At 36.2% G+C, this 13,526-nt stretch overlaps 2 protein-coding genes and 1 long non-coding RNA gene across 32 annotated transcripts in view; 1 reads left to right on the top strand and 2 right to left on the bottom strand.

Annotated features, from left to right (window-relative positions):
• The window catches only part of znf692 (zinc finger protein 692), a 36,422-nt gene extending 34,191 nt beyond the window's left edge, over positions 1-2,231 (bottom strand). For 8 of the 24 annotated variants that reach the window (XR_015497197.1, XR_015497199.1, XR_015497206.1 and 5 more), the window contains exons 1-2: positions 2,182-2,231; positions 1,924-2,002 (exon numbers count right to left, since the gene is read on the bottom strand). The gene's annotated coding sequence lies outside the window, so the exon portion shown is untranslated. Of the gene's footprint in view, positions 1-1,923 lie in introns of all 24 variants that reach the window. The other 16 variants (XR_015497196.1, XR_015497198.1, XR_015497202.1 and 13 more) reach the window with 5 other exon arrangements.
• The window catches only part of lpxn (leupaxin), a 48,052-nt gene that overhangs the window by 9,224 nt on the left and 25,302 nt on the right, over positions 1-13,526 (top strand). For 3 of the 5 annotated variants that reach the window (XM_087264518.1, XM_087264516.1, XM_087264517.1), the window contains one exon: positions 13,206-13,475. In XM_087264518.1, coding sequence (XP_087120644.1) covers positions 13,404-13,475 — 72 coding nt within the window. In that variant the 5' untranslated portion in view covers positions 13,206-13,403. Of the gene's footprint in view, positions 1-2,710; positions 2,819-4,787; positions 4,895-9,204; positions 9,261-9,375; positions 9,476-11,947; positions 12,432-12,919; positions 13,476-13,526 lie in introns of those variants that run through there. The other 2 variants (XM_087264515.1, XM_087264519.1) reach the window with 2 other exon arrangements.
• Positions 2,425-13,526, bottom strand: part of si:ch211-120j21.2 — a 238,426-nt gene continuing 227,324 nt past the window's right edge. The window contains exons 8-10 of one of the 3 annotated variants that reach the window (XR_015497801.1): positions 9,385-9,469; positions 4,683-4,861; positions 2,425-2,857 (exon numbers count right to left, since the gene is read on the bottom strand). This is a non-coding gene — a long non-coding RNA (si:ch211-120j21.2). Of the gene's footprint in view, positions 2,858-4,682; positions 4,862-9,384; positions 9,470-13,526 lie in introns of those variants that run through there. The other 2 variants (XR_015497802.1, XR_015497805.1) reach the window with 2 other exon arrangements.

The raw sequence follows: 13,526 nt of genomic DNA, 5'->3' as shown, positions 1-13,526 counted from the left end.
TGGAGCCATATCTCAAACCCAACAGGAAGTCGGATATTTTTAACTTCCTGCGGCAAATAAGTGGCATTTTTGCCATTTCCAGGCTTTGTATCCTAACGAACTCCTTTTAGGGATTTTTTGCTATCGACACCAAAATTGGGTTTTGTCATCTAAAGGCCTTGGCGATGTTAAATTGCGAAGCTTAAGAGGTTTTGTCGATGGGCGTGTCCGTGGCGGCCTCGCAAACTTTAACGATTCGCCACAAAACAGGAGGTCGTTATAACTCAGGCATGCATTATCCGATCTGCCTCAAAATTCACACGTTTGATAAGAGTCCAGACCAGAACAAGTTTACATGCCGATATCCAGATACAGTTATAGCGCCACCTGCTGGCCACAGAAAATGTCATGATTTACAAAGTAATAAACTCCTCCCACAAATTTTTTCATATAAGCACCAAATTTGGTTGGTTGTGTATCTGAAAGCTCAAGCGATGATATATTGTGAAGATCTAGAGTTTTCGCAGAGGGGCGTGTCCGTGGCGGCATGACAAACCTCAACGCTTCGCCATGAAAAAGGAAGTCCTTATAACTCAACCACACAATGTCTGATCTGCCTGAAACTTCACATGGTTGATTAAATTCCTCTCCTGAAGACATCTAAATGCCAATATTGAGTCAGTCATAGCGCCACCTAGTGACAGAAGGTAGTTTTGCTTATAACTCAGCCACACAATGTCCAATCAGCCTGAAACTTCACAGGGTTGATAAAAGTCCTTTCCTAAACACATCTACATGCCAATATTGAGTCACAGTCATAGCGCCACCTGCTGGCAACAGGTAGTTTGGCTTATAACTCAGCCACACAATGTCCGATCTGCCTGAAACTTCACATGGTTGATAAAAGTCTTCTCCTGAACACATCTACATAACAATATTGAGTCAGTTATAGCGCCACCTGCTGGCAGAAGGTAGTTTGGCTTATAACTAAGCCACACAATGTCAGAACTGCTTGAAACTTCTCATAGTTGATAAAATTATTCTCCTGAAGACATCTACATGACAAAACTGAGTCACAGTCATAGCGCCACCTGCTGACAGGAGGAAGTTTGGCATAAATCTGTGGATTTCTCAGGTTTTTTTATATATATCGGCTTAAATTGTTATTGTTCACTGTTCTCTGTCATCCTGAGGCCACCGGGAGGCGGTGAGCACGGGTGCGAGGTCCCTATCATCGCTGCTTGCAGCTTTAATTATAAATTAGATTTTTTATTTACTTTTGAACTCACTGCTTTAATAGAATCCAGCAACAACTACAAGAATGTAACTTATAGGGGAGAGTGCAACCACCTAACACTTTTTATTTTCTCAGTTTGTGTAAATTCACATGGGTTATGAAGTATATACATTTAAAAAAAAATTATAATTTCACACTTTTTTTAGAGTTCACAAAGTTGCAAAATAGAGCCTCGTGACTGTGATGACCCTGACACAAAAACACGGTTACAGCATGGTTCAAATGTTGGCAAGATTAAGAAACACATTCAGGAAAAATGATTGTTGAGTAACACTGCTCTAATAATAGCAGGAAACATTGTTGCACAGTTACCTAGAACTTCCTACTAGAACTAGAATTTTGAACTGGTTATTGTCTACTTTACAATCTGTTAATTTAGGAACTAGAATCATTTTTAAACCTATTTTTCTCTTTAATTTGGTTGTTTTTTTCCCTTTGGCAACACTGGTTGTTCGTAGTAGTTGTAGTTGACTCTCTGATGTTGTGCATTAACACGTCTGATGCACCTGCTTTAATTAAAAAACAAAAGCCATTTTGAAAGTGTCAAGACTAACGTATATTTTAAGCTGTGTTTCTGCAAGTGGCACCGGATGCACTGCTACAGTTGATGCTATAAAACGTAAAACCACAGGAAACCATTGGCATACCTTAAATGAGTCCCTTGCGATAGCTCCTTGAGGGGCCCGCTCGCTCGAAGTGTTGCCCTTTTAAGATCAGCCGATCAGTCTGTCAACAGATTATCGCTGAACCCAGTGCAAATAACATCACATTTACCACACAATTAAGAAGCCGCTACATTAAAAAATATATATTAATATTGCAAGAGTTCATCAAATCAAGGCTATTACAGGAACTAAATCTTAATTTCCAGAGTATTATATCAAGCAATCTGCAGAAACAGAAACCTAATCGGAAGTTTCCTGTCCCAGAATCCTCCACGACATGGCTAGGAATTATGGGAAATGTAGTGAGTATGATCATATGTTCTTTTTTAACCTTAAATGATGAACTCAGTGCTTAAAAGTCTTTTTTTTTATAATATATAATCAAAATAATTGAATGTATTTATATTTATAAAAGCGTTTACAGTTCTTAAGTATATAAATATTTGCAGTTTACAGTTATAACACAAGGTATGGAATTGTTTCATCAACACTTTTTACACCATTTTATTTCCCAATTGTTTTAATCAAACTGCTAAAACACTCCCTATATTACTAATATTACAATAAGCCTATATACAGTATCAGTAATAACGATAAAATGAATATCTATAAATGGATGCACAACTCATTTGACATCTTTAATCTGCACCACAAAAAAATTCAGAGAGGCCTTTAACAAATAGTATAAAGCAGCAGGATGAAAAACACGAGAAAAGGAGTGAAACAGTGAGAGCACAAAAAGGAAGCAGCATCAGTTTCACATGTGAGATTGGGCTCAACCCACAGCTGCATGTATCAGATCAGTTCACCACACACACACTCACTAGGAACACGCACAACGCTCTTCTCACACCCCACACCACCATGGATGAACTCGGTGAGTTGATCAACCGTCGCCTCATTTTAAAACCAGTGCCTAAAAGAGAAGGGCATGTTAAAAACACAGTCATATAAAATTGTGTTGCTTAATAAAGAACATATAAACAGTTTCACAATTCAGATATTTATATATTGTCAAAATAATGCCTAAATTTAAATGCTAAACGTTTAATACTGAGCACTGTAATTTCGATAAGTGATTATTTTTATGTTTTGTTAGTTGTTCATGCTTGTTCTGACCTGTTAAACTACCATGTTTGAAAAGAAATCCTTCTTATTTGATTAGAGATCTATCTTTTTAAAGAGTAATATTCAGAGATATATGATATTGTAGTAGAAACTGTATACAGTTAGGAGTCAGGAGTGTTTTCATTTTACTATTATTTTTGATTACTACAGTATAATCTACATCAAACTAAATAATTTCATCTTTCCCCTATAGAACTTGAAATGTTACCTAAAATCTCATATAACATAAAAAAGGAAGATGAAACATAATTAACTTTACATATATTATAAAAAAAAAAAAATTCATGTTTGTTTTTTTCTCCACTTATTTTTGCTTTTGAATTGCATAAGGGGATCTTGATCTTTCCTTCAAAAGTTTTTGATGTTGAAAAGTATGAAAAAGTGACTTTTATTGATATTTTTAGCAGTTTAAAGTGATATATTGTCTGGGTTGGAAGTGTAAATTATGGTACAACCTGGTAACAAGCTGCCAGTACAGTGCCAGTTAGTTTACAGACTTATTTCTCCATAGATTATTTCTTATACATTATATTATTTCAAACTACTACACTGTAAAACCCATTAACCCTATCAAATTAAATGAAAATTGACTGAAAGTCAATTCTACTCATTTGAAAAGAGGTTTGAACTCAATTTTGAAGGTAATGAGTTAATTAAATACCTTACTACTTCAACTTAAATGGAGTAAGTTTACAGTACTCATATAGATTAGTTTTTACCTCAAATGGTTTGTTGCATTTGGTTTCCTCAAATGGTTTGAGTTGCTTTAACTTATTGAGTTTTACAGTACTCAGTTGGAGTTCTCTTCATTTATCGGGTTTTACTGTGCTCAAATTGCTAGATTAGATTAGTTTTTTACTTAAATGGTTTGTTGCAATCTGTTTCCTCAAATGGTTTGAGTTACCTTAACTTTTTGGGTTTTACAGTGTATGTAAATGTTCTATGACTATGTTCATGTCAACAAAAGTCACTTTGTTAAACTGTAGAGTTGAAATTTTAACATGAAACGTCGACAGAACAGAGATCAACCTCCCATTATGCAATTCACAACCGTAAATAAACAGGAAATACTTGTAAATCACAAAATTAGAACCTGTTAATTAGCAGATATTTTAAAAAATGTAAGTAAAAAAAAACATTGGATCATAACTATGATAAGTTCATGTTTGCAGTAATACCCGATTTATTCTATACAATTTCCCTATTCATTCATTAATAAATCTATAAATGCATTGTATCTTATTCCTTAGGACTATTAAATTGTTTTATTTTTGTAACAGTTTTGTCATCTTGTCAAATTTTTCTTCCATGTAAGAATTAAAAACTTCTATAATAAATTGCTTGAAGTCATGTAGTTAACAATAAACTGATGCTCTTGTGAAAGTATTCGAGAGCGTCTATTTTTCTTGGTATTATTACACAGAAGTGAGTGAAGCCATGACTATTGAGTGAATCTTTCTAGGTCAGCAGAGAAGTGTGGCAAAAGTGTAAAATTCATGTTTTTCATGTTCTGCGTCCGTTGCAATAACAGTGATGTGTCTTCTCACTTCCTCAGGAAGTGACACAGATTGCTAACATGCATACAGTGTCTTTACCTTTACCGCATCACCTACCAGCAAACGTAATCATTATTGTTTTGGTGTGATCTTTTAGGTCAGTGAGTGTGTGAAAGTTTGCGAGGATCACTGATTTTCATGTTTTTCCTCTTGATATTGCAGACATGCTTTTAGAGCAGCTGGCTCAAAACTCCAGCGAGGCTTCAGACCCTCCTGTGCTCCTTCCAGCCAAAACCCTGAAAAACAACAACACAACTGTGCTCCAACAAGTACAGTACACACATTTTATGCAGAAACATGTACAGTTATATATATATATATATATATATATATATATATATATATATATATATATATATATATATATATATATATATATATATATATATATATATATATATATATACAGTGCATCCGAAAAGTATTCATATCTCTTCACTTTTTCCACGTTACAACCTTATTCCAAAATAAGTTAATTTGGTTTGTTTACATAAACTTCTACACACAATACCCCATAATGACAATGTGAAAAATAGATTTTTAAAATTGTTGCAAATGTATAAAAAAAACAACATGAAAAATCACATATACATAAGTATTCACAGCCTTTGGCATGCAGCTCTATATAGAGCTCAGGTACATTCTGTTTCCACTGATCATTCTTGAGATGTTTCAGCAGCTTAATTGGAGTTCACCTATGGTATATTCAATTGATTGGACATGGTTTGAAAAGGCATACACCTATCTAGGGTCCCAGGGTTGACAGTGCATGTCAAAACACAAACCAAGCATGAAGGCAAAGGGATTGTCTGTAGACCTCCAAGACAAAAATGTATCAAGGCACAAGGCTGAGGAAGGTTACAGAAAAACTTCTGCTGCTCGGAAAGTTCCAATGAGCACAGTGGCCTCCATCATGCTGTAAATGGAAGTTGTTTGGAACCACCAGGACTCTTTCTAGAGCTGGCCAGCCATCTAAACTGAGTGATCGGGGGAGAAGGGCCTTAGTCAGGGAGATCAATAACCTAATGGTCACTCTGTCTGAGCTCCAGCGTTCTTTTGTGGAGAGGGTAGAACCTTACAGAAGGACAATCATCAGTGCAGCAGTCCACCAATCAGGCCTGTATGGTAGAGTGGCCAGACGGAAGCCACCTCACTCCTGGAATTTGCCAAAATGCATCTGAAGGACTCTCAGACCATAAGAAACTTAATTATCTGCTCTGATGAGACTGAAATTAGACTCTTTGGAGTGAAAACATTACGTTTGGAAGGTGTTAAGTTTGGAGAAAACCAGGCACCGCTCATCACTAGGCTAATACCATCCCTACAGTGAAGCATGGTGGTGGCAGCATCATGCTGTGGGGATGTTTTTCAGCAGCAGGAACTGGAAGACTAATCAGGATAGAGGGAAAGATGAATGCAGCAATGAACAGATACATCCTGAATGAAAACCTGCTTCAAAGTGCTCTTGACCTCAGACTGGAGCAACGGTTCATCTTCCAGCTGGACAATGACACACCGCCAAAATATCAGTGGAGTGGTTCACAACAACTCAGTGAATGTCCTTGAGTGGCCCAGCCAGAGCACAGACCTAAATCCTATTAAACATCTCTAGAGAGATCTGAAAATGGTACATCGTCGCTTCCCATTCAACCTGATAGAGATGTACTGCAAAGAGAAATGGGCAAAAATTCCTAAGACAGGTGTGCCAAGCGTGTGGCATCATATTAAAAAAAACTTGAGGCTGTAATTGCTGCCAAAGGTGCATCAACAAAGTATTGAGCAAAGGCTGTGAATACCTATGTATGTGTGATTTTCAGCTTTTTTATTTTTAATAAATTTTCTACAATTTAAAAAAATAATTTTTTCACATTGTCATTATGGGGTATTGTGTGTAGAATTTTGAGATTTTTTTTTTATCCATTTTGAAATAAGGCTGTAACATAGAAAAAAAGTTGAAAAAGTGAAGCGCTATGAATACTTTCCGGATGCACTTTACAATTAAAGTCAGAATTATTAGCCCTCCTGAATTATTAGCCCCCTCATTTTCTGTTTAACATTTCTAAACATAATAGTTTCAATAACTGACTTCTTATAACTGATTCTTTTATCTTTGCAAGGCAAATTAGGTAATTAGGTTATTCACTGTAGAACAGTGGTTTGTTCTGTAGACAAATAAAAAATATGTTGTTAAAGGGGTCTAATAATATTAAGAATATTGATCAAAATATAAAAATATATGAAATACTTAAAAAAAAACTTGTTCTTTTGAGTGAAGTTTATTTATAAATTAATTTCAAGAGGATCACGTGCTTATGATTTACCACAGTCAGTCCCACATTATCTAATCATGATTCTCTAATCATATGATTCATAAGTTACTATATTTCACCACAGTGTTCATTCCACATTTGTCTTCGTCTGAAGAAACCCCCTTCTCCCCCTTTTTCTCATATATCAGGCAGCACAGCAGCCCAGTGGTTAGCACTGTTGACCCACAGCAAGAACACCGCCGGCTCTGATCCTCACCAGGTCGGTTGGTGTTTCTGTGCTGAGTTTGCATGTTCTCCTTGTGTCCACATACAGTAGGTTTCCCTCTGGTTCCCTGGTTTCCTCCCACGGTCCAAAGATATGTGTCATACGTAACAAACTAATCTTTGTCTAGTTCCCTGCATCAGTATCATTTCTTCTCAAAGTAGTTCACCTTAGCTATTTCAGCAGGGGAGTTTTTGAGAACTATCTGAACGGGAGGGAGCTCTGGGCTCGAGGATCCCAAACAAGCTTATGATAAATCATCAGCTAAGTGTGAACTCTTGAAATCTAATTGGGGAAATATTCGAAAAAGAAAACCAAATTCACAGGAGGGCTAATGATTTGAACTTCAACTGTTTGAAAAGTTTGTAGAAATAAATGTGTCTCCTCTGCTTATTGGATTGCCGTTTCCAAGTCTGTAAAATAAATCACTGTATACTGTTTTTTTTTAAATTACAAGTTATCGTTTCATGTGTCACAGTATTGCTCAATACACAGGTTATAGTGCTATAATATGCCCTTTAGTTTGCATTGTCTGAGTTTTTTTGTTGAAAATTATGTCAGTGTAAATGTCAAGAGTTCTGATGTGAAAGTCACACTATTAGTTTTGTCCCACTGCTAATAGTCGCACCTTATTTATCACTTCCTCATACAAGTTTGAAGTATTTCCATTACATGTTTTATAAAAATGAATGCATAATGTCAGTAATAACAAATGTGTTCTCAATAATTACATTTTGTATGGGTTGGTTGGTTACATTTAAACATTTGATGGAACTGAAATTTAAAATGTTAATTAATTTTTTTTGCAAAGATAAAAGACAAAATATGTTTGCAGTTAAAATATTAATTTGGCTATAGTTGGGTGTGTTTAAATTTAATATAAAAAAAGAGTAAGCCAGTAAATCTAGCATATATTATATTCCTTTTAACGCACATAGGTTTGTACATATTGGTCAAAAGTAACATGTAGTTTGTAATTAAAGTTTGTGTTGACATTTGTACAAAATGCCACCTGATATTAATAGACCACACCTCTAAGTTAAGGCAGCTGATTTAAGACGGGCCTAATCAGGTCTGTGTCTGCTCAGAATTCAGTGTGAAGACTATGCCACATTACACGGTTTGTTTAAATACACATTTTTGAAAATATATACAGCTTCAAGTTTGGCTTCTGTGCTGCCTTTGCTGTGTTACTAAGACGCTCTTTTGTATACATTTTGTATATTCTAAAATGAATGGAAAGCATTTAATACATTAAACATGCATTTATTGGTCTAAAATCAATTTAAAACATCTTTGCCAAATACAAGTATTAATTTCTTTTAATCCTGCATCTGTTTTATAAAGCAAATGTAATAATTTACTGACGAAATGGAAATGGGAATGATCAAAAGGATGTTATTATTGCAATTATCCTGTTTTACTCAACAATTTTCTTTCAAAAATTCTTTTGGATTCCGTGCTGTAATTGGTATATATTTTTGGTATATAATTTGTTTATAATATATTAATAAAAATTTTGCAAATGTTTTTGACACCAATTTAAAGGGATAGTTTCCCTTAAAAGGGATAGATAAAAAAATCTGCTCACTATTTACTCATCGTCATCGATTCTAAACCTTTATAAGTTTATATTTTTTCTGTTAAACACAAAAGAAGATATTTTGAAGAAAGCTAAAAACCTGTAACCATTGACTTACCTATAGTTGTTTTTCCTACAAATAATGATTACAGGTTTTCAGCTTTCTTCAAATGATCTTCTTTAGTGTTTAACAGAAGAAAGAAACTAATAGAGGTTTGGAACAAGTAAAGGGTGAACTATCAATTTAAGCTTTAAATACAACAAAAAGCATTTTCAGTACTCTAAACAAACCTAAGACCAAAATAACTCCAAACATGTAATATTTAAAATATCAATAAAATAATTCATAATTGTAAAAGGAGTCTTACTGAGTCTAATGGTTTTAAACAGTAGTGCTTATTTGTCACAACTAACTGTTAAATATATAAGGGCCAAACTGATGCATTCAATCTCCTCCTGTTACAGACTGAATCATCAAGTCTTATCGCTGGTCCAAGACAGACATTTGATAACCCCTACAGGTACATCCATCTTTTAGAGCTCCGATAGACAGTGCATTACGTCATCTGTATTGTTTGGGGTGCATGCTGTGCTTTGAGTTTGAGCTACTCAATGAGTGCATGAGTGTTTTTGTAGTGTTCCTACAGCCCCTGTAGAGGCCAGTCTGATGAGTCCCCGGACAGCGACACGAGAACTGGATTCCCTCATGAATGATCTGCTGGGTCTCGACCTGGAAGTAAGGGAAACATGAGCCTGACATGCTCACTTTAAGATGGTCAATACTCTCTACAGCCACTGCACATACTGAGCATTGCCAGAAGAGGGCAGCATAAGCACATTAGAGATCCTGATTCATGCCCACTCAAATGAAATATCCATCCATCCATCCATCCATCCATCCATCGTATCTGTCAGCAACACACTATCAAATATACAGATCAACTTTGTAACTATGAGGAATACCCTATAGAAATTGCATATTAGAGTTTTTCTCAGTTGCTTTTTTCTCTGGTGCATTTCTCACAACAATATTTACATTTGCACAACAGTTGCATTTCTCAAAATATTTAGTACAACCTGCAAAACCTAGTTGATAACCTGTAACAGCACATCACATGCTCAAAATGGATAGCTCATTCATCAAAAGCAAGTATTCATGCCAAAGAGAGTGTCAGTGTCATCAAGATGAAAAGTCCTGACACCATTGTTTTTGAACAAGATAGTCAAATAGCTTTGTCATGTTTTTACTATGTCAGTTTACTCTGTACATTTTTTCCCAATGCAAAAAAGTCAGATTTTGGTGAAACTTCCTGAAAATGCTCAAGACAGCACTATAAACTATTTGCACAGTTATTTGAAAACTACAGTAAAGTTAGGCATCACTGCATTTAGTGAGGTATCTGAGTATAAGACACTGAATATGTATGTTTTACATTTTTACTGCTTTTGCTCTGCTGTGGTCACAACCTTGTGCAAAAGAATAAACACACCCTTATTTACAACAAACATAAACTTCCTGTGGGTAAAGCTGTGCACAACTGCAAACACTATTGCAGTACATGTTGGAACTGAACATACAACATACACAGGTCTGTAAATCATTCATCAAATTTTTAATTTAGAAGACATTTTCAGGAAAAAAAATATTTAAAATTTGCTTAAATTTGTTTGACATATTTTGACAACTAGTTCAACGTTTGTGTATGTAATGACTCAAGTAATGAAATGAGGACTATTAGTTTTATATGGAATGACTATTCAGCATTCACAAGTTTAGTTAATTTAGACTGACATGACATAAACAAATGATAATGTTATTAAACAGCAGAGAGTTGAATGAAAGCAGTTGATGCATGTTCAAAAGCATTTGCAATTTGTTGGAATGAATGAGAAACTGCTACTATGATGTGCATATGTGAATAATTGTTTAAAGAAATGCATTAACTGTTGTGCAAATGTAAATAAGGTTGTGAGAAATCTACCAAAGTGACTGATAAAAACTCAGCACCCTAGCACCCACATTCTAACAACCACACAGAATACCCTAGCAACCACATATTACCAGTCTAATAGTATTATAGCAACCAACCTGACTAGTAACTAACTTAAAAGCAACAACAAGCTGCCACACACCAGTAAGCATTCAGCATCAACACAGAATCCCCCAACTGAGCACATAGTCATAGATATTTACATTAGATGTCACCTGCGCTATTGTTGTCTATTGGAAGGAATGTGCCAATGGAGCCGCCATTTTTGAACTGTATATCGCTCCTTTGAAATGAATGTGGGACCAAGATGCAGTTGAGGACTGGCCATCCAGAGCCAGAGATATATAGACACATATATCTATGATCAGGAGTTTTCCCGGTGGTCAGTACGCCAATATTTTTTTTTAAATTCCGAAAATTATTATTTACATCACTTTTCTACATAGATAAGTGACCGCACAGGCACTGCCGACAAAGAGCACGAGTTTGTGTGCATGGAAATGTATTATCTCCCTCCCTGTTAAATTTGATCTAATTCATGTCCTGAAACACCCCTCTACTCCTGCTTTCACCTCTCATTCTAATGGAGGAAGCGATTAGCTTGTGAATAGCCTAAATCCCTGTTATGAATGACTCATGTGAACCATTGATAGCCCTGTGTCTCAATGTGCATATTCATCTTTCTGATCTAAATGGTATAACATTTGTAATATTCCATAATTTAGGGTGGACAGCATGCTCATTGAGGCGCAGGCTGACTTCAGCTGTCAATAATACAAGTTTCTGGCACCACAGCGTCTTGTTGTCGTATTTCATTTGCATTGTTTGCTGATTTTATTCATCAAAACATGGTCATGGTCAGTGCGGTAAGAGACTTATCATCAATAACGCTACTTGTTGAGCACAAAAGTTCATAACATACAAAAATGTAAAAAACGAAATCTTATGAAATGTTCTACCTTGTGCTTTAATCTCTTGTTTTGCTTGTTTACTACACCCGTATGCAGTGCAAAAGTCCAGCATCTTCAGTTTGGCTTTAATCTTGACAGGTGCGAATGAATGACTTTTGTCCTGGGAGCACTTTACACATAAATATATACACTAGATATTGCATACAGATCCAGTGCATGCATCAATAGCGCCGCCATATTTTACAGTGCACCCAGGACAAAAGTCAAAGTGTTTGTATCTTATGAACTTTTGTAAGTTAGAATTTTAGAAACTTGTAATATTGTCAGCTTGAACGAGTCGTTTATAATGGGGACTTATTCACAAGCGAATTTCTCTCTTCGTTAGAATGAGAAGTGAAAGCAGGTGAGGGGGTGTGTTTCAGGACACAGATTAGATCAAATTTAACAGGGAGGGAGATAATACATTTCCATGCACACAAGCACATGCTTTTTGTCGGCAATACCTGTGCGGTCATAATCCATTGATGTAGAAAAGTGATGTAAGTTTTAAATTTTGTAATTTAAAAATGAATTTGCATTCTGACCACCGGGAAAACTCCCGATCATAGATATATGTATATATGTGTATATATCTCTGGCTCCGGCCAGTCCTCCACTGCACCTTGGTCTCACATTCCATTCAAAGGAGCGCAACACTGTACTAAAATGGCGGCTTTTTGACGCATTTCTTTCAATAGACAACAAGTGTAGGTGACATCTAATATAAATATCTATGCACTGTACAAATGTGGTGGCTGTTACGATAACCAGCGATCGTTCTCCGGAGATCGCTGGTTTCCACTATACTTGAACTTCACTTCCGCATTTCCCAGGACTACATATTCATACATGCACTTCTTCCAAACACGCACGCCTGGTCATTCATCTATCCTGATTGCAATCACCAGCTGAACTTTGTCACAGACTGATATCACACCATTCATAAGCCACTCTTTCACCCTTCCAGTTTGCCGAGTCTTGATCGCCCATAGTGACATTACAACGCGTTTCCTCCTTGTCTTGTTTCTCCGTGTCTCGATCCTAGCCTTGTTTACCCTAGTTATCCTGTTTAGCCGCCAGCCTTACGACCTATTGCCTGCACTTTGTTTACGACTCTGGATTTGCCTACACATACCTGTTTGTACCTGATTTGACCATTGCTTGCTTGACGACATTAAATAAACCTGCATATTGGATCTTACCTTCTGTTGTGAGTGTCACTCCCCCCAGTCGTTACAGTGGCGCTATTGACGCATGCTCAGGGTCTGTATGCGATATCTAGCGTACATATCTATGGCCCACTGTAACTCAAACAACCTCCTAGCAAACACACAAAACAACTTAGCAAGTGGATAGCATAGCAGCTTTCAAATTCTTAACTTTTAAACTTAACTTTTAAAGTTTAAAAGTTTAAAGTTTAACTTCTTTGTATTCCAAGCATATTTTCAGGCACAGCTTTCTTAAAAATGCTTTTAAAATATATATGCTTTAAAACTGAAACAACCCCTGACACTTCATTTTGAAGGTTTCAGAGCCAGCTCCCTCATCAAACCCACCTCCACTGGCTCGCAAGTCAATAAAGGCCAAAACAACAGAGGAAACAGGAGAAAGTGGTAGTGGAAGACAGGAAGGGGACAGGAAACCTCAGCATCCTCCTCTGTCAGAGAAATTCTCCAAGGGTGTGGATGCTATAGACGATCTGCTCGGCTCGCTCAGCTCAGATATGGAGAAAATGGGGGTTCGCACCGCTGCCAAAGGCCACTGTGCTTCTTGTGGAAAGTGTATAGCTGGGAAGGTACAGTATGCTGTCTTGTTGTTTCTGTACATTTCTTTTGTTATAAAAGTG

Source organism: Danio rerio, chromosome 8 (assembly GCF_052040795.2).
Source record: "Danio rerio strain M-AB ecotype USA chromosome 8, GRCz13ab, whole genome shotgun sequence".
Classification (NCBI taxonomy): Eukaryota; Metazoa; Chordata; class Actinopteri; order Cypriniformes; family Danionidae; genus Danio; species Danio rerio.
Note: the sequence above shows the minus strand (reverse complement) of the source record. Positions and strands in the feature narration are given on the sequence as shown.